The sequence below is a fragment of the Culex quinquefasciatus genome, chromosome 1 (genome assembly GCF_015732765.1).
Source record: "Culex quinquefasciatus strain JHB chromosome 1, VPISU_Cqui_1.0_pri_paternal, whole genome shotgun sequence".
Lineage (NCBI taxonomy): Eukaryota > Metazoa > Arthropoda > Insecta > Diptera > Culicidae > Culex > Culex quinquefasciatus.
The window spans coordinates 24,711,994-24,732,457 of record NC_051861.1 but is presented as its reverse complement, the minus strand read 5'-3'; the positions used below and the strand labels follow the sequence as shown (position 1 = coordinate 24,732,457).

At 39.5% G+C, this 20,464-nt stretch overlaps 2 protein-coding genes across 4 annotated transcripts in view; one reads left to right on the top strand and one right to left on the bottom strand.

The window, feature by feature from the left end:
- LOC6031626 (sodium-independent sulfate anion transporter) overlaps window positions 1-10,855 on the bottom strand; it is a 31,333-nt gene extending 20,478 nt beyond the window's left edge. Inside the window, exon 1 of one of the 2 annotated variants that reach the window (XM_038257043.1) lies at window positions 10,126-10,855. In XM_038257043.1, the coding sequence (XP_038112971.1) occupies window positions 10,126-10,228 (103 nt within the window). In that variant the 5' untranslated portion in view covers window positions 10,229-10,855. Of the gene's footprint in view, window positions 1-2,222; window positions 2,510-10,125 lie in introns of those variants that run through there. The other variant, XM_038256941.1, reaches the window with a different exon arrangement.
- A 2,547-nt stretch (window positions 10,856-13,402) lies between these two features.
- LOC6031624 (sodium-independent sulfate anion transporter) lies at window positions 13,403-17,365 on the top strand. Of its 2 annotated transcripts, none has more exons than XM_001842322.2 (3): window positions 13,403-13,884; window positions 15,307-15,962; window positions 16,018-17,365. In XM_001842322.2, the coding sequence occupies exons 1-3, from the start codon at window positions 13,824-13,826 to the stop codon at window positions 17,131-17,133; spliced, it is 1,833 nt and encodes a 610-aa protein (XP_001842374.2). In that variant the 5' UTR covers window positions 13,403-13,823; the 3' UTR covers window positions 17,134-17,365. The 2 variants fall into 2 exon arrangements, with proteins under 2 accessions (XP_001842374.2, XP_038104631.1); XM_038248703.1 differs by lacking the exon at window positions 13,403-13,884 and adding an exon at window positions 14,677-15,243.
- Window positions 17,366-20,464: the final 3,099 nt, after the last annotated feature.

The window sequence follows — 20,464 nt, the reverse complement described above, 5'->3', positions numbered from 1 at the left end:
AAATACCTTGAAATTATGCCGGCAGATTTTGTGCGGCATAATCCAAGTCTGATACATATCATACTTTCCCATAATTTCTCTGCCGACCAGCGAATATTGGATTGCATATGAGCAACTCTCTACGAAATCGGCCGATTTCGACCATTTTTATTTTTTGTATTTTTTTATTTGGCTCAAACTTTGTGGGGGCCTTCCCTATGACCAAATAAGCTATTTGCGTCATTGGTTCACCCATACAAGTCTCCATACAATTTTGGCTGCTGTCCATACAAAAATGGTATGTAAATATTCAAACAGCTGTAACTTTTGAGTGAATTTTCTGATCAATTTGGTGTCTTCGGCAAAGTTGTAGGTATTGTTGAGGACTTTTGAGAAAAAAATAGGTACACGGAAAAAAATTGCAGATTTTTTTATCAACTTTTTTTTACTAAAACTCAATTTCCCTAAATAAATATTTTTTGATTTTCGAGATTTTTTTGATATGTTTTAGGGGACAAAAATCCGCAACTTTTGAGTCATAGAGAAACATGGTCAAAAAATCTGCCACCGAGTTATGATTTTTTGAAAAACAGTGATTTTTGGAAAAAAATCGAAGTTTCATGCAAAAACAAGTTTGACATTATTTTTTAATGCAAAAGTGAATTTGCAATCGAAAAGTACTTTACAGATTTTTTGATAAAGGGCTCCGTTTTCAAGATATAGCCACCGAAAGTTTGATTTTAGCGAAATTTTTGCAGTTTTTCGATTTAAAAAAAATTGTGACCATGAGTGACAATTTCTCAAACAATTTTATTTGAAAAGTTCAGAAAATTTGCTATAAAATTGTCTAAGAGACATTGAAGATTGGACCTCGGGTTGCTGAGATAGAGCCGCTTTAAGAAAAAGAAACACGGAAATTCAAGTTTTCTAAGTCTCACCAAAACAACCCACCATTTTCTAATGTCGATATCTCAGCAATTAATGGTCCGATTTTCAATGTTAATATATGAAACATTCGTGAAATTTTCCGATCTCTTCGAAAAAAATACTTTGAAAATTTTTAAATCAAGGCTAGCATTTTAAATGGGCGTAATATTCAATATTTGGCCCTTTTAAAATGTTAGTCTTGATTTTAAAAATTTCAAAAATAACTTCAAATTTGTTTTTGCATGAAATTTGGATTTTTTTTTCCAAAAATCACTATTTTTCAAAAATTCATAACTTGGCGGCAGATTTTTTGACCATGTTTCTCGATAGCTCAAAAGTTGCGGATTTTTGTCCCCTAAAACATATCAAAAAATCTCGAAAATCAAAAAATACGTATTTTGGGAAATTGAGTTTTAGTGAAAAAAAAGTTGATAAAAAAATCTGCAATTTTTTTTTCCGTGTACCTATTTTTTTTCTCAAAAGTCCTCAACAATACCTACAACTTTGCCGAAGACACCAAATTGATCAGAAAATTCAGTCAAAAGTTACAGCTGTTTGAATATTTACATACCATTTTTGTATGGACAGCAGCCAAAATTGTATGGAGACTTGTATGGGTGAACCAATGACATAAAATAGCTTATTTGGACATAGGGAAGGCCCCCACAAAGTTTGAGCCAAATCAAAAAATTCAAATAAAAACCATTTCCGGTTTTGGTAGAGAATTGCTCATATCAATTAGACTAAAAGCATCAAAAATTAAATTAAAATTATTAAATTCAGTTTGAATGGTTCAAAAGTCTAACTGAAAATTGTTTTTTTGAGTTTTGTAAATTCATAACAATAACACAATACAAAACTTTAAAACATAACTATCAAAATACAACTCAAATTGACACTTAATGTGTAACTGAATTAGTTTTTTTAGTTATTATTGTTACGGAAAATATAGCAATTTTTTTAAACTTTTCACTAAATACAAATTTTTTAGTCCCGCCCGTGTGGACTCACAATCCAGAGGTCGCCGGTTCGAATCCCGCGGCGGGCGCTCTAAAATTCTTTGTGTAAATATGGGTATTCGGCGCCGTCGCTCCGTGCCATACTTTCATACACTTGGGAGCCCAGGGCGGCGAAGTCCTTGAAGATAAAAGGAAGACACTAGTGGTTGGTACTAGCAATGGTGGCCGACAGCTATAAAGTCAACTTCGTTTTTCTTCATTAAATACATTCCAGATCCAGAACTATTCGCAAAGAACCAAATGCTTGGGCCATCTCCTACACAAATCACAACTTGAAAACACCCGAGTTATCACTACCTTCTCAAAAAAAAACCGAAGGTCAACAAATTTGCCACGCGACCAAAAAGTGTGAACAAAAATCAAATGTTACACTCGACTTTACTTCCGCTCGCGCCGACTAAGATTTTGATAAAACCCGATCGATTGCCGTCCAACGCGACTTGTACCGGCCAACTGAGCTTTGGCGCCGGCGAAAGCGCACTCTATATAAAAGACCGCACCGGCGACGAACCCGAAGAATCAAACAACAATGGGCCATTCGCGCGACGCAACGGCAACAACCACAATACACCTGCGATCGGCGACGGAAGAGGTAATACTGATAAATCTTTGTACTGATGGCACTGTGAAAAAAAGGTACATTTTCATCAAAATACTGCAACTGAAAAAAAACGTTAAGAAATTTTGAACATTTAATTTCTTCAAAAGTATATTTTTTTAAAATTTTAATCAAAACAGAACAAAACCTAGAACAAATAGAACTGCTACTACAATATCTTTTTTAACTGTTCACAAGACACAGCAGCACAGCTCGTGATGGCTCGTGAGCACTGATAAAATAATTCAACTCATCGATCCGCGACAGACACTCTGACGAGCAGCAGCACATCATCGTGGTTTAGACGTCGTTGTCGTCGTAGTAGGCTGGCGACGTTCGTGTGGTGGTCGCTCGTGGAAGTCGTCGTTTTCGATCATTTTTCAGCAGCCGAAATTAGGGACCAGTTGGACAAGCAAGCGGTGATTATTTTTTGAGTCGTTACAGTGGTTGCTGTCTCCTACAGTTGCTATTTATTATTAAAATGTATCGCTGGTTGTTTTGTTTTATTATTATTTGAAGGAATTCAACGAAGCGCGATATTCTATCTTATCCAAAGAAAGGCACAAGTTTAGGTCGGTACACATTGTATGAAATACATACGGTGGAAGTCATCTTACACCCAAACATGAACAGCCAAATCCTCTTACAAGCTCTGAAAAAAAAGTTTTGCAACTCGTTAAATACAATTTGTTAGCGATTCCAGAAAATACTCTTTGAGTTGATTTTTTTCAGTGAAACGTTTGTTCTCCCCCTGGAATGTGATTTGCCGTCAAGTTTAGTGTCAAACCCCAAAACAGTATTATGCAAAGTTGATTTTTTCGATACATTTGTGGAAAAGTTGAATTTTTCAACACTGCAATGGAAAGTTAAAAGTAATTTTCAGTTCTGTTATGTTTGGTAGATCGTTTCATCATTCGAGAATGACAGAAAAGTAAGTACAGTCCAGACATGATTGTCGGAAGGCCTTGAAACAAAAATCACTTCGTATAATCGAATCATCAAAAATACGTTGTTTTTGGTTTGATTTTTGAGCTTGTTGATTGGGATTTAGTATTCTAAAATCCAAGATGGCAGCTTTTCCGTGTTTGACAGATTGCCAAACTTGCAAAATTGTTTGCGGCTAACTCGCAAACAAAGCAAAATGTATGCAGGCTGACGTTTCTGCAAACAATTGCAGGCAATCTGTCAAACTGTCAAAAAGTGCGAGTTTGTTTGCTTGTCATAGTATAATAGCTCCTTGAAAATCTTAATTGTTATGCTTTATTTGTCTTTATTACGGTTGCTCAGTTTTTTTTATTCCATTTTACTAATCTTTTTCAACATCGAACTTTCTGTTCTTGGTTTTAAATTAATTGGAATAACAGTGCTTTACACCTTCTTTTGTATTGTGGATTTAGCTCGTAGCTGGATTTTCTGGCATCTTCCCACGGTCATTGGAAACGGTCGTGGATAGACCTAGGGGATCCCAGTTGGAGTGAAAAAATTCAATTTGTAGAAAAATTTTGGATTAAAATTTTGTTTTTTTATCACTTCTCCGACATCAGGAATAATTGTTGGTACAAGCTCGCAATTTTTTTATTCGGTCGGAAAAATATTATTTTTCTTGAAAATACTTTCATTTTTAATCACATGATCACCCCTAATTCTGGCTCGGTGCCGCCATCATGCGACCGCGTGCTCCGTTTGTTTGTCAACAAAGCTGCAGCTGGATGGTGAGACGAAGTGAGGGGAAGAGATTTTGACATTTTTATGCCCGCATCTGGCCCGCCGCCTATTTCGTCGGTCGTTGAGTCACCGGTCGTTTCGAGCGACCGAGTCCAGCTAGGAACTGATCGTACAATAAATTTTGTCAAAAGCAAACCCTGAAAAATCTTTTTTTTTCAACGTAGAAATTCGAGGTTAAGTTTTAGAAGAATTCCAGATAGGCGTTTAGCACCGTACCAGGGATGGAATAATCACAAAAAATTAAATTTCGCTTGCGAGCTTTCTTCACCCGCGAAAGCGAGGAGAGGCAAATCAAGCAAAAGAAAATCGCTCCGATATTTCCCTAAAAAAATCAATCTGTTGATGATGTTTTGTGAATTTCCTTGTCATCACCATTTAAAATTATTTATTTCACTTTGTTTACAACCATTGTCCTGCTACAAATAGTGACATAGTGACATTTGTAAACATTCAACAAACTTATTGCCTCCACAGTAGCGTGGCTCACGGATATATGAAAAAGACAAAAGTGTTCAATTTCGAACGCCTCGACCGGAATTTTGTAGCAATATGGCCCCAGAACATAACCTGAAATTTTGAGCGTATTTGGTTAAGGTTTAGTACTTCCACCATTGACCTGAAGTTAGTATGGAACTTCTAAAAATTTATTATAGGAAATTTTCACTTTTAACCTCTTCATAGAGAAAGTTACCCAAAACCCAATCAAAATTTCCTATTCTCAGGTTTCTTATAGTTTTTGATCCGGGGAACAACTTTGTAGAACATCGCAAAGCGCTAGTAATTGATCCCGAAAAGATACAGGATATTTTTTGGAGTACGGAAACAAAATTCAACGTTCTCTAAAAATTTGTCTGTATCTTTCCGGGATTAATTCCTAGCGCTTTGCGATGTTCTACAAAGTTGTTCCCCAGATCAAAACCTATGAGAAACCTCTATTCTGAAAAAAATCATACGGCATAGGAAAACTTTCTCGAAGAAGAGTTAAAAAGTTGAAAATAAATTAAATTTATTGAAATTTCTTTATAACTTCAGATTAAGAGTGGAACTAGGGGGTGTACAGAGTTAAAGTTTTTACTGTTCGTCGATATATTGACGCAGATATCAATATACTAGTCAATACTTTAACGAAAATTTGAGTGAGCATTCCCACCGTGCACTTTTCAACCTTGAGTTGACAGATGGTAAACAACAACATTGTTTTTGGCGGATAAAAAAAAATGGACAAAAATAAGTGTAGGCGGAACACAGATTGTACGCGATCGGAACACAGATTTAAAAACGGTTCCGGAACATTCCGGTTTCAGTTCGACCATTCCTGGAACCTGGAAGAGCGAGCATTTCCACTTGCAGCGATGGAAAAATGGTGGTTATGTATGACCGGTGTGTCCGATACTGTCAACCGGGAGGCCAGGTGTAGGTCCATTCCTCCACCGTGGTAGATTACTGAGTAACCGGGAATAAATGCTTTCCGGAGCACCTGCCAGCTATCGATGACGATTTAAAGAAGGCGGACTTAAGACGACGCAGCTGGGAGTGGTGGCAACGGCGTCTAAAAGCACCAACAGGAAGAGATTCCTTGAGGAAAGTTCTTCCGAATCATCCCACTTTATTTCCTCAAACCAGCTGACGGCACCGCATGTGGTCACTAGGAAGCGACGCGTACCGAGTCAAAGAACCAGGGCATATCCGAACTATGGTTCTTCTCTTTGTGTATCTTCCCGCAGGTTAGATGAATATCAATAAAAGAAAACTGTAAAATTGATGCATCGTGGTGTGAAAAACACGGGTCAAATAGGCGAGCGATGTGGGGATCGGTTCTAGGATGAACGGAAGGCGAGGGTGAGTGCCTTTATCACGAGCGTCACAACCACAACCAGAACTACTTCCGTGGAGGTTTCGATGACTACGGAGGCCTGCAATCAAGGTGGCAATTGATAATTCAATGGTCCCCTTTGGACCTTTAGATGACCGCGGTGGCATGGAATGCGCTGGTCATCAGAGCCTTCCCGAAGAGTACCTATACGTTGTCTCAGCAAGTGCGTCGGAGTGCAAATAAAACGATATTCGTGTGTGTGTGTGTGTGTGTGTGTGTGTGTGTGTGTGTGTGTGTGTGTGTGTGTGTGTGTGTTTGTCCAAAAAAAACAGATCGGTTGCAGTTTATTTTTCGACACTATTACCATCAAGAATAAAGCATTATCACATTATCAAATCACCAGTAGGTTTATCTGTCCATTCCTCCTCCGAGACCATAGATCCACTCGCTGAATTCTTCAATCGTTCAGGCCATCTCGAACAATTTAACCTAAAAATACGGGAATCTTTCAACAACTCATGACCAAACATGATTCTCAAGCAACTCACCTCCGGGCAGCATAACAACGGTCTAGGAATATTAATTTAACTTTTGATTCACCAGTTAGTTTTGTCCTAATTCTCCAACATCCGGCAGAATCACCATGACTGCGTTCCTTCCACTCCTTGGTCAAACACTCTCCTTCCTCACCACCTACCCGGATATTTTCGGTGCCGCAAGATGTCGTTGCGGCCGGGTGACCATCAACCGTAAACGCTGCCAACAACCGGCTTGGAGGTTGCCGTCACCGATTCCGTGGGTTTTTCAGTACCTTTGCATGACGTTGCGAATTGTTTATTTTGTTTTGGTTTGATTTCATCTGACATTTCAACAGATTAAGGTTCCTAGATCATGGTAGGATCTCGTCAATATATTAACGAAATGTCGATGCGTTGACCAAGTATTTTAATATGTTAATAGTATACTGACCTATCTGTCCGACCCCTAGGAGTGGAACAACTAAACATTAACAAAATGCGCTCAAAATTTCAGGCTAGCTTCTGCGGTTATAATGCTACAAAATTTCGGTCGAGGCGTTCGAAATTGAACACTTTTGTCTTTTTCATATATCCTGAGTCCACAGCTTCACAATGATTTTGCATAAAATTGATGTCAAAGAAGCTCCACCCGGTTGTCCTCCGAGCAGTTAATAAGTGTTTCGGTTTAAATTTTTAGCACTTTTACGCGAAAACAAAACGCTCTTATACACACGGTGGCTGCCAAATTTATTTGTCCAAGTGATTGTCACAGAAAATGCGCGAAGATGACAGAAAATTTGATTCTCCTCCGGATAGGACAGTTAATGCATAGTTGTCGTAACGAATTAGGGTACGTTTGTGTTAAAAGTTAGTAAATTTGACGCAAGATTACCGTGACGGCGGATTCTTACAGGAAGTTACTTTGAAGTTAAAAAAAAAGTGCCAAAATATTCAAGGGCCACAGTATCGATATCGAAGTGTTGGTTCAACATCCCCTATGTGTGATCTATACCTGCCTTGATTTTTTTTTATAAACCGAACGAAACCTAGGTTAACGGGTATCTGTAGGCTCTTCAATGATTCCAGGATTACATCAGTAAGTGGACACTTCAGTTTTACTAAGCTGATAATCATGGCTAGATTAAAAATGAATCAAGGTTTTATGTTTTACCCTGGTTAATATTATTGTACCATTGAAAGATAAAAGGGCTTTTCTGGAGTTTTTTTTTTTGAAAAGGTCCTATAAACCAAATTTTCATTTTTTGCTGTTTGGGTGTTTTTGAATACCCCTGACTCAAGGTGGTTCTTAAAACACCCAAAAAGCAAAAATTTAAAATTTGGTTTATAGGACCTTTAAAAAAAAAAACTCCAGTTTTGTTAATTTGATTTGGTTAACCGCGGTGGATTTTCTTGAAATAATTCGAACTGTCAAAAATCCACCAAAGCATCTACCACATTGATCGCACAAAAATCTGTGGTAGAAAAGTATCCACCGGTAGATGCTTTGGTGAATTTTTGATAGTTCGAATTATTCCAAGAAAATCTTCATCAAATTTCTAAAACTGATGATTTATAGGAAAGACCCGAACTTTTTTTTCATAAATGATTCAGTTTACACACTAGTTTTGCCTTCCTCACCTCAATGAGGAAAGGCTATAGAGCTATCTACGTGCGTATGTATTGCGTGTACGTACACGAAAAAAAGTGAGGTTAAATTTTGTCCGGCCAGCAACATCAAATGGTACGCTAGTGTGCGTACGCGAAACGTCATAAATCTCTATAACAAACAAATGTCTGTGAGTGTGTCTGGATGTGAGTCCGTGCACCGAAAAATATGCACACGATTATCTCCGGATTGGCTGAACCGATTTCGACCGTTTTGGTCTCATTCGATCCGTCTTGGGGTCCCACAAGACCCTAGTTAATATTATGAAGTTTAGTAAAGTATTTCAAAAGTTATGCTAAAAAAACGATTTCGAATAAAGAAGAAGATTGTAAAAAGAGTGGTTTTTGTAATAAAACCCGTCATGCTATACATTTTTATAAAGGTATTTAAAAGACCTTTCCAACGAGCCCAAAACGTTGATGTTCTGAAAATCCTATCAAAAGTTATAAGCACTTAAGTGTTATTTATGCACCTTTTTGGAGGCCGGATCTTAAATATTTGAATGAAAACGTTGTCCGGATCCACCATGCGACCAGTCTTTGTATAGGTAATCAAAAGACCTTTCCAATGAGCCTAAACCGTTGAAAATCTGACAACCCTATCAAAAGATATAACCACTTAAGTGTTATTTATATACTTTTTTAGGCCGGATATTAGATATTTTGATAAAAATAAGTCTTATTTATACTCTTTTTTGAGGCTCTGTAGTGTATTAACTTTATGAATGTAAGGAAGACACCACCCACCTAAGGTGGATTAAGCAACGTTTTTTACAGAATTCGGTAGTTGAAAAATCGGTAAACCATCTGTCAAAATGAATAAAGTTTTATCGAATTTCGGTTACACGATGAACAATAAATAATGAACTGCATTACCGAATTTCGGTAACTTTTTACCGAATCGGGTAAATTTCAGATTACCGAACTGTTCAGCAGTTAAAAAATCTAAGTGTGTATACACAATAAACCATATGGTATAAAAAATTGAAAAATAATAATTTCTGTTTGACCTAGCTGTCCCTCAGCCCCTTTCAATTTATATTTAAGCACTACAGTTCTAAAAATAACATTAAACCGCAGAGATTACCAAGATTTCGCTGGGCAAAAATATCAGTCATTGACATTAGCTCAAAGGGTCGACCACGTATGCACTCTTGCTTGATGATTGTGTGACTAATCAAAACCACTCTGGGATAACTCATGCTGATTAGCAATTCTTCTTTCTGAAACATCTAAGGTCTTTATTCTTTTTCAATGTGCAGGTCATCAAATTCGTGATGTTAGAGCTTTCCTAGGTATTACAGACAATTTCCTCAAAAAAAAAAACTGTATTTATTAAATTTGTCGTAAACTTTTTCTAAGATCAAAGAAGTTATTTTGCATCATTAGTTCGTCCGTACAAGTCTCCGCACAATGTTTGTATAGCTGTCCTTACAAAAATTGTATTTTTAAATATTCTAAAATCTTACATTTCAACAGGGTCAAAATCTGTGTCTTGTTTTTCACACATTCGAGCGTTTTTTCTTTCCAAAATTTAGAACCAACACAAAATGTGTTTGCCAATCAGTCGTTATCTAAACCATACTTTGCCACGAATCAGTGGAAAAGTACGGTCCATTATTTTAACTTCACTTGAACCCGTCCGTGGACAGCTGTCCAGATATCGCCCCACTGGGGAACATCCTGTTTGAATACCAAGACGAAATCAATATCGTTTATGAATTGAATATTCTAATCTCTTCAACGTCAATTAGCATTGTTCCGTTTTATTACGCTTCAACACCCATCGGGAGGAAGAATCTGGTGATAGGTCGCGTGTGCCAATGACTCTTAATTAAAAGCAAGATCTCCTGGCTGCCTTATCAATCAATGGTCTCTTACCTTCACCGATTGTCGTCGTCGGTGGCTCCGCGTCCGGCGTCAGCAGCCCGTTGTCCTCATTCTGGGGCAAATTCCGATACATTTTGGCGTCACTCTTGTCCATCGGAACGGCACTATATCTTTTCGAGGGGGTCTGGGAACCACTTTCACACAACCGGCCACTGGCAGAATCTAAGTCCTAATCGGGTTCGCTTCGACTTGAGCGAAAGAGGTGCCGCGCGCGGAACCACGTTAAGCCCAGCCCGCCTTATCAAATCGCGCCCGTTATCGCGAGTTACGTTCTTTTATCGGGCCCCATTTTCGAGAGCCTTGCGCTTGGGCCGAGCTGCCCTTAGAGGTGGTGTCTATTAAAACTCAACCTAGAGACTATAACTTAATCACCGACCACATCCTCCGGCTTCGAGTCCCGACTGCACTTGGAAATAGTATCATCATTGTAGAGGTTGGAGCAAAAACTATTTTTATCGCAAATTTACGGTCCAACAACGGCGTTGTTTACATTTTGAACACTAAGCCAGCTGACTTAGCGCTTTAAGCCGCGGCGGCAGTAACGGGGACACATCCATGGAAATTATCTCCACTACACACAAAAACATGCTTCTTTTTTTTTGTTATCAGCAAAACACGCGAGTTACGACGACAGCCACAAAAAAAACACTCTCCCGCGCAAATGAAACTGTAAACAAGCAGAACCAGCTGACAACGACGCGGAAATCAGCTGTTTTTTGACGTTTGAGCGTGGGTGGCGCATGCGCGTGGAAAAAAAATAAAACAAATGTGGTGAGTTTTGTTTGTTTGGGTGTGGTGAATAACTGTAAAATGCGCAAAATGAACGGGGTTAGGGTTCGTTGGAAAGATTCATTCGTCTTCTCGATGCATACTTGCAGGAGAAATTAGTAACAGGGGCACAGTTGAAATAACTGAGTTCGAATCAAGTCCGTCCCATATGTAATTTCGTCAATTTTGAGGTAACGATGCAGTTTGGTTCGAAATCATGTGAACTATCAGAAAACTCAATAAAATTTAGAGGAAATATACCCATTTTAATCACCCTAAGCCGTTCGACCAATTCTCATCACTTTTGCTGTTTTCCGCTATTAAATCAACATTTTCAGATGTAGTAACAATGGAGAGTTGCTTGCTCACTTTTATTTAAGCTATTTATTACTTTGGAACAGTCAAAAACACTTCATGAAAGTTGTTTTCAGTTGTATTCATGATCAAAGTGCTGATAGGCTGATAATAGAAATAGGCTGAGAAAGGGCGGAGTTCCCCTAATACTTTGTTCCAGAAAAACGAAGAAAATCTACTTTTTCGTGAAATTCTAACTCGTAGCATTTTGGGTGGGACAAATTTGATTTGCATTTTCTCGGCTTGCTGTTTTTACATATGGGACGGACTAGATTAGAGCGGCAGTGAATGAAATGGTAAATAATAAACACGAACTTTTTCAAACATTATCACTCGGCAAAAATGTGAAATAAAGACACAAATGAGTGGTTCTCTACGGTTTCACAAATTGACTTTGCTAAGTATTGTTTGATTTGGATGAAGCTTTGTCTATGCATTCCCTGTGTCAAAATAAGTCATTTTGACAAAATGGATATGTAAATGTATACAATTCTATATCTTGAGAAGGAATTTTCAGATTGATTTGGTGTGTTCGGCAAAGATGTAGGTCACGGTTCAAAATAATTCCAGAAAAATAAATACACGGAAATAAATATCGTTTTTTTAATCAAACTTAGTATGACTAAAATGTTATTGGGGTTCTAAGACCAACTATGGTCCTAGGTCCTAGATCATCTATGGTCCTCTTGGAACGAGCTGTCAAGTAGGATGCCTTCGGTCAAGAAGGGCCCCACTGTTATTTTTGAAGAAAAAAAATTGATTAAAAATCCATTTTAAATCCCGAGCGGTCGTAAAAAGGGTCATTGTAGAAAAATAATCTTTATCGCTGCGAACAGTAAAATCACCAATATAAGCTTAGTCAGAACACCGAATATACAAATATTTAATAATCCTGCAATGGAAAAAATCAAAGAAAATAGATTCAAAAAATTGAAAATTCCATAAATGAAAATTCGAAACTTTGTATGACTAAAATGTTATTGGGGTCCTAAGACCAACTATGGTCCTAGGTCCTAGATCATCTATGGTCCTCTTGGAACGAGCTGTCAAGTAGGATGCCTTCGGTCAAGAAGGGCCACACTGTTATTTTTGAAGAAAAAAAATGATTAAAATCCATTTTAAATCCCGAGCGGTCGTAAAAAGGGTCATTGTAGAAAAATAATCTTTATCGCTGCGAACAGTAAAATCACCAATATAAGCTTAGTCAGAACAACGAATATACAAATATTTAATAATCCTGCAATAGAAAAAAATTGAAAATTCCATAAATGAAAATTCGAAAATCAAGGATTTTTCATCTTTTTTTTCGTTTTTTTTGGTTACAGGATTCTTTTCTGTTAATTTTCAAAATTCTTCTAAACATACTATTTTCAAGGTTTAGTTACTTTTCGGTATAAATTTTCTATATAGGTTAAGTTTTTCAGTTTATTATCAATTATAATGCTTTTGTGGTCGTCAAAAGTTCAATGTATCAATGTCTCAATTAACTACCACTGAAAAAGTCCTAAAATGCATGTCATCCTATATCACAATCCCTAGTTTCACACATCACAAAATTAGCGAATATTTGCGACCGATCCAAACATTTTTCGCCGTAAACTTTCGGAGCGATAACAAGCTACTGACCCAAATTGTGGCCACAATCTATTCTCAACCGTAAAGTAATAACCATCCCATGCTTGTCTAAATAATGCAAGAAAGGCGATTACACTTTATTTGGATTACAAATTACTGTACTATCATTGGATGCAATAAAATCACTGAATAAACTACGACTACTAAACAACTAAAACTGCTATTACGAACCGCTAAGTGGACAATTCGGTGCACGCAACATTCTGCAAAATCTCTTATCAGTTAGGAAATTGTCACTGAAACAGTGACTCTCAGGCTAGCCGAGATCTGACAAGATGCCATAATGGCGACGCCCGCTGCTATAAAACGGAAAATCGTTTATTTTTGCGGCGCACACTTCGCGTGTCGAATCAGCATTTACGGACCATAGTTTGGAGGTTGTGACAACACAAACGTAACCTGTGGTGCTGTAAACATATACGACCGGGCTTGCGATTTCAATTATCGCGCGCCATAATGGCCACTGTCGGTACGAGGCGCGTTGACTAAATCCCAATGATATAGACAAGTTCCCAGGTGGAGGTATCAGTTGGAGTCAGAACGATCCCGTGAATCGAGTGATGCAACAGGTCGTTGGCGCGCGGTTGGGTGCGCAGTTGGGAAAGGGCAGTTTGGCGAGATAAATTAATATATTGCTAGTACAGCTGAAACGGTGAACCTTTAGTGTGCTGTGTTGAGACGGCGCAGTAAGAGCCGCGTGAAACCCATTCGTCGGAAGGGAATTGTCAATTTTTCACTCGCGAAAAAACAGTGTCAATTTGCGTGTACGGGGAAGTACGGAAGAACGGCTGGAGATTAGAGATCGTCATTGTATTTGCATTTTAATTTATTGGCCGTCTGGTCTCGACTGTTCCGATGCAGATGTCGTAGACTGCCGTTTGAACTGGGTTTTCCTGTGTTTGCGCTAGTGTCTCGTCAAGTGTAGAACTAACATGACCAAAGAGTTTATCCTCACCGAAAAGGAGCTCTACCCGAGCCACCAGGTTCCGGAAGGTGAGTTATTGTGTGTTAAATATTTGCTCGAAGAGCATGTTTCATTCATTTCATACATAATCGAAAAATATTAGGTAAAGATTGTGAAACAAAATTACAAAATCTCTCCCAAACTCTCAAAAGAGATTCAACGAGTTAATAATAGGAAGTGTATTCAATTCCATCGGGCACCATATATTGACACCATTCCTAAAAATAACCTTTTCATCAAAATTTTGAAAAAGAGCGAAAGAGCCGTTCAAAGGAGCGGCTTTTTTATGAGCGAACGAAAATGAGCGGCTCCTAAAAAAGAGTGGTTTCGCCCACCTCTAGTTTGAAATCTGACAGCTTGCCTACACTGTGTACATTTTTTGCAAGTGTGTCTCGTTGAAAATGTGTGTGCGTGTGCGTTTGTTATACTTGCGAATGTGTGATTCAAACCTTTTTTCCGAAAATCTTGAAAATGATATTTTGAGCTTCCATTCTACCGTTATTTTAAAAATTGTGTGTTTAGTTTTCATTCTACCGATATTTCACGAAAGATACACAAGGTCTCTTTTGATATTTTTTCTCTCAATGCGAGCTCAATCAAAATTTTGATGAAGATTTTTTCATCGCACTAAAACCTCGAGTGTGTGACACCAACTGTTGTCAAACGAACGGGGTCACTTTATAGTTTGACACCCCTTGTACAAGGAGTTCACACACACACTATCAAACGTTTGTTTTGATAGTGTGCGTAGCACCATGTAAAAAGTGACAGTTCGTCTCTTTTTAGTTTGACTTTGACCAACCAACGGGGTACAAACTAAAAAAGTGTCAAACGAAGTAGTAACCAACCACCGGAGGTTGAGTGTACCAGTTTTTTATGACTATTGTTAACATTACGTGCAAAGATATTTGCTTTGCCGGCCACAATGTAGTGTTATCGGGAAGCTGTCGGTATTCGTTTTCATCGCCGTAAGAATTGTAAAAGCTAATGACCCAATTGTCATGGCGAGATAAAGCCATTTCTAGAAGCAATGTATCCGCTTCAAACCGGATTGACTACTGCTGATAAGTTAACTCATAGTCATGTTATAGAGTGGTTTCCCGTCTCTGTTGTTGGTCAGTTATGTTAAATAATGTATAAACAACTCCTGGCGGTTTCAACTGATTTGACCCAAAAATTGAAAGACAGGCATAAAAAAACCAGAAAAAAACTCAATCACACGCACGCTATCACGACAAACATACAACAAGCTTCAACTGCTCAAAATGGAAACATAAACATCATTCTTTCTCACTAAATGTCAGTCCTACACGCTGATAGAAATAAACTGTTTTGGGTGACTGTTACACGATCAACACAAGTTGTCGTCTTCATTCATTTTAATACAGGTACACTAGAAATTTGTCAAAAATAATACTTCAATCTAAAGCCCACTTTTTCTCCACCCGCAGATTCCGACCTGGACTACCGGGAACAATTTCCCGACATACGACCCCTGATCCGGCGCCAGTTCAGCGGCATTTGGACGCGCGAGAATGCCATCCGACGATTCCCGGTCCTCCAGTGGGGCCCGCAGTACACGCTAAAGAAGCTAGCGTCGGATGCGATCGCCGGCATTACTGTCGGGTTGACGTCGATCCCGCAGAGCATCGCGTACGCCGTGGTCGCCAACCTGGAGCCCCAGTACGGGCTGTACTCGAACTTTATGGGTTCGTTTGTGTACGCGTTCTTTGGCAGCGTGAAGGAGATCACGATCGCACCCACCGCCATTATGGCGCTGATGGTCCAGCACAAGGTGCTCCAGCTGGGACCGGCGGGGGCCATTTTGGCGTCGTTCCTGTCCGGATGTATCATCCTGCTGCTCGGATTACTCAACTTTGGCTTTGTGGTGCAGTTTATCTCGATGCCGGTTATTACGGGCTTTATAACGGCTGCCGCGATCACGATCATGAGCAGCCAGATCAAATCGTTGATGGGAATCTCCAGCGCAGGGCGGTCCAGCTCGTTCGTGGACTCGTGGGCAAATGTGTTTGAGAATGTGGGACAGACGCGGCTGTGGGACGCACTGCTCGGGTTCGGCACGTTGGCCATCTTGATCTTTATTACGGTAAAATTTCCTAAAATAAAAGTGACCATCAAATTAAACTATTCTTATTTTTTAGCTGATCAAAGGCCGAGGTTCAGGACGATGGCGAAGCTTTACCAACAATCTGAATCTGCTACGAAACGCCCTGGTCGTGATTGGCGGTGGAGTGCTAGCCTACGGGTTTGCCACGCGCGATCTGCAGCCGTTCCGGTTGACCGGCAAGGTCGCGTCCGGATTTCCCACGGTAGAACTACCTCCGTTCTCTACGACCTTTAAGGACGAGTTCTACGACTTCCCACGGATGTTACACATCCTTGGCTCTTCGGTGATCGCGATCCCAATGATCTCGATCCTCGAGGTCGTTTCCATCGGGAAGGCCTTCACCAAGGGCAAGCCTGTGGACGCTACCCAGGAAATGATCGCACTCGGACTTTGCAACATTGCTGGGTCATTTACGTCGTCGATCCCAACGACGGCGTCCTTCGCCCGAACTGCGATCAACAGTAGCAGCGGAGTTCGGACACCGTTCGGTGGAGTGTTCACCGGTATTCTGGTCCTGTCAGCTCTCGGTCTACTCACCGATTGGTTCTACTACATCCCGAAGGCAACCCTTGCAGCGGTCATCATCGCCGCAATGGTCTTCATGATCGAGTACCGCGCCGTAGCGGAAATGTGGCGCATCAAGCGAATCGACATTATTCCCTTCCTGGTAACCGTCGTTTCGTGTCTCTTTGCCGGCCTCGAGTACGGAATACTCATAGGAATCGGCGTAAATCTCTGCTTTCTGCTGTATCTAATATCGCGCCCCCGAATCGACCATCGAACGATCAAAATCAACTCGACCAACGCGCTCATCCTGCGACCCACGAACGACCTGGCCTTCTCGTCGGCCGAATACCTGCGCGATCGAATAATCCGGATGGCGTCGGAACACGCCGCGGACGTGGTGGTGATCGACGGAGAGCTTATCAAATACGTGGACTCGACGGTGGTGAAGAACCTGTCCGGAACGGTGACCGATTTGAACGCCCAAGGTCGGGATGTGCTGCTGTGGAGGTGGAACCGAGAGGTGCAGTACTCGCTGTATCGGTACAGGAAGGACCAATTTATGCCGCTGTTTCGAGCGGATGGTAACGAGGAAGCGATGATACGCGAGTGGAAGAGTCCGCCGTTTGGGGAAGGGAGCGTTTAACGGAAATGTTGGGTGGTAATGGAGGCTAGTGGCATGATGTGATATTAGAATTGAGGTAGAATTCATTGCAAATACAAAGATGAATTGGAATCCTGATAAATGGAATGATGTTCAATGTCATCCTCATTCGATCTGTAAAGATCCGAAACCGAAAAAAATATCGAAGGGTATTTTAGCTAGTTCAATTGCAGTAGTTCAATAATGAAATAATAATGATGAATAAAAAACACAATTTTCAACTATTGATTCAATCAAAGAATTTCCTTTTTGCCTTCCTCACTTTAAGCGGTATACGCACTTCGGAAGGAACCGGTCAAGAAAAAAATCAAATGGGCAGCAGCGGCAGCGCAAGCAAGTCAGAGAGGGTGAAGAAAAGCCCCAAGAAATCGCTCCCTCTCCTTTGTTCTGCTGTTCGTAGAGCTGTTTCTTGACCCCTTTCCTTCCGATCTCCATACTAGCCTTTACTGAGGAAAGGCTATAAAATCACTCGAAAAACGAACTTTTTAGTTAGACCTCCTAGACCTACCTTCATTTGTACATATCGACTCAAAATCACCAGCTGAGCAAATGTCTGTGTGTTTGGCTGTATGTAGACTTGTGTACCAAATCAATGTCACTGGAATATCTTGTCACAGGCTCAACCGATTTTGGCCGGAATGGTTTTAATCGATCCGTCTTAACGTTCCCTAAGTTGCTATTTAAATTCATGAGGTTTTATCATGTATTTTAAAAGTTATGTTAAAACACTGTTTCATATTAAATTAAAATTATGGTAAAAAGGGTGTTTTTTTCATGAAACCCTCACACAGTGTTGCGATTTTGAGCGCTCATCCGCTCATGAGCGAGCATTTTTCGCTCATTCGTGAGGAGGAGCGCGACGTGAGCTAGCTCACGTTTGCTCATGCTCGTGTTTGCTCATTTATTTTATGAGCAAAAATGCTCATTGCTCGCGCTCGCGCTCATTTTTGCTCTTTGAGCAAATGAGCGGTATTTTTTTACCTGTACCGGGTAAACGATAATATTTTTTTTTTTCAGCAGAGCTCCGAGGTTGTTTTATTTTAATGGAGGCGTGAATAGGCAAATCTTAATAATATTGGATGAAGTTATTTTTCATAAATTTTGTTTTGAAGCTTGTTTTGGAGTCAGAGTAAAGGTGTTACATTAAGATCTTTACTCAGTAAAAAAAATACACAGTTAGATTACATCTGGGAAGGGGTACATCTTTTATGTTAGTAAAATGCGTAAATTTATTCTGAAAATGTGTAATTTTACCACTTTTCTGGCGTAATGCCACACAGAAAAAAAAATCCGGTAAATTTACATCATTAATGATGTACCAAAAGTGCACGTCATTAATTCGCAATTCGCAATTCGCAATTTTCAGTGTAAGAACGGGCCTTGACCGATCTTATGCACCAGGTTTCCGACGAACACGCACTGCCCTTACACCTACATCTCACCCTTGCTCTGAGTCAGTACGAGCAGCACGCTAGAACACGCTTTGAGTGTTCGTGCCAGGCATGCACACCTTCTTTTCCGGTTACGCATTTTAACTCGGCCGGGGGTGGTACATTAAGTAGGGTTTGATGTAAGTATAAGCGCCTAACTATTTAAAGTGTGCCTAACAACTTTCATTAAAGCAAAAACTGTTTTATTTTTAGTTTGAATTCAAAAACTAATTGTTATTTACTGTGTATTGTTTTCTCCTGAAATCTTCCCTATTGTTGAGTCGTGTTTATCTGTTGCTATTTCTTTTGTCGCGGTGTTTTGTTACAATATTTTGGTCCTAAGCATTTTATAAAAGTTTTCAAAAGTACAATAGTAATATTTGCGTTAATCCTTTAATCATTTCATAAATTGAGTCAGGGCTCGAACCTCACTTGCTTAAGAAAAAGGTGAAGTTTCAAAACAATGGACAGTGAAAGAAATATACTATGTAAAGAATCAATAGTAAAAGAAAGATAGTAATTTATGAAGAAGATAAAGAAATTAACAATAGTTAATGAAAAGAGATAACAAACAAGCTTAGATTATTGTTATGATGGGCAATTTACAGGGAAGATGAGAAATTATTGAAATAGATAAATAAAGAAAAGGCACATGATAAACAAAATTGACATCGCTGCCAAATTAAGGGAAAGCAGACAGTTTGTTGCAGCAGCATCAATTAGTAAAATAGAGTGGAAAAGCGTTGAGAAATAAGAGAATCAAATAAGTAAAATCGAAATCAAATGGAGGATAGTAAACAGAAGCTGCGTTAGAGAATCAGTGAAACAAAATTAACAGAATATAGATGATAGATGAAAACGGAAAGAAGAGAAACCCCGTTGTGTGATGTTTCAGGTACATCCACAGCAGTTGACTCAACATACTGCGAATCAAAACAATACCGTCTACAATCACAAATTACTTCCCTTTCCCACATTGTCGCGCCCCTTTCTTCTAGCCGTCTCGACTCTGACCCTCGCTGGTCAAAGGTTTACGATCCGTTTCCACAGGCCACCAGCTAGGTCATCATGAAAACCAAGCCAACGTGGAGGTAAGAAAATAGGACACTTGCAAGGAACCAGAGCTATACTGTCCTGATCAAGAAAGATCTAACAGGACTACGGACGTAGTCAGTGACGCTCCTTCCAGGATGTTCCTCGCCTGAGCGTCAACTGAAGGGATATCATCAGAATCATTCGCACTTGGCCTGCCAAAAGTGCACGTCATTAATGATGCGAATTTACATCAGTTTCAACTGAAATTTAAATGTCATCCGATGTAAACGTTCCGAACAAAAAGGGCCACATAAACATGTAAATTTCCGATGAAATCTACGTAAATTTACCCAAGCTCAAAATTTTTTTACCCCGTTGAATCTAGAATCTGATGTAATTTTCAAAAACTTTTGTTAGCCAGATGTAGCTTTACTTTTTACTAATGACAAAAAATGGTTGAAAGTTTGAATCAGATTCTAAATTCAACGGAGTAACAAAATGGGATAAAACAACTGCGACGTCTAAAATTTAGACTTACCCGTGACTTTAGTTTGTAATATTCCTTGTTAGCTTGACGATGAAGAAACCCTGTTCTATCGTATTTGTAATCATTGGACCATTCTGCGCAGCATACAGCAAGTCCTGAAAATGTACAAAGTTGAGTTTTTTGAACGGTAATGTAGATGTTAGGATGTAACAAAATACTTGCTGCTTGTAACCTCTCCGCAGGCCATCTCCGCCGTAGATTTTCCTTCCTGGACCTGGTGTTGAACATGTCCGACCCAGTTTGCTTGGATGAGATTATTCCAGCAATGAAGCGCCCATCAGCTTTTCTGTTCTGCCGACGC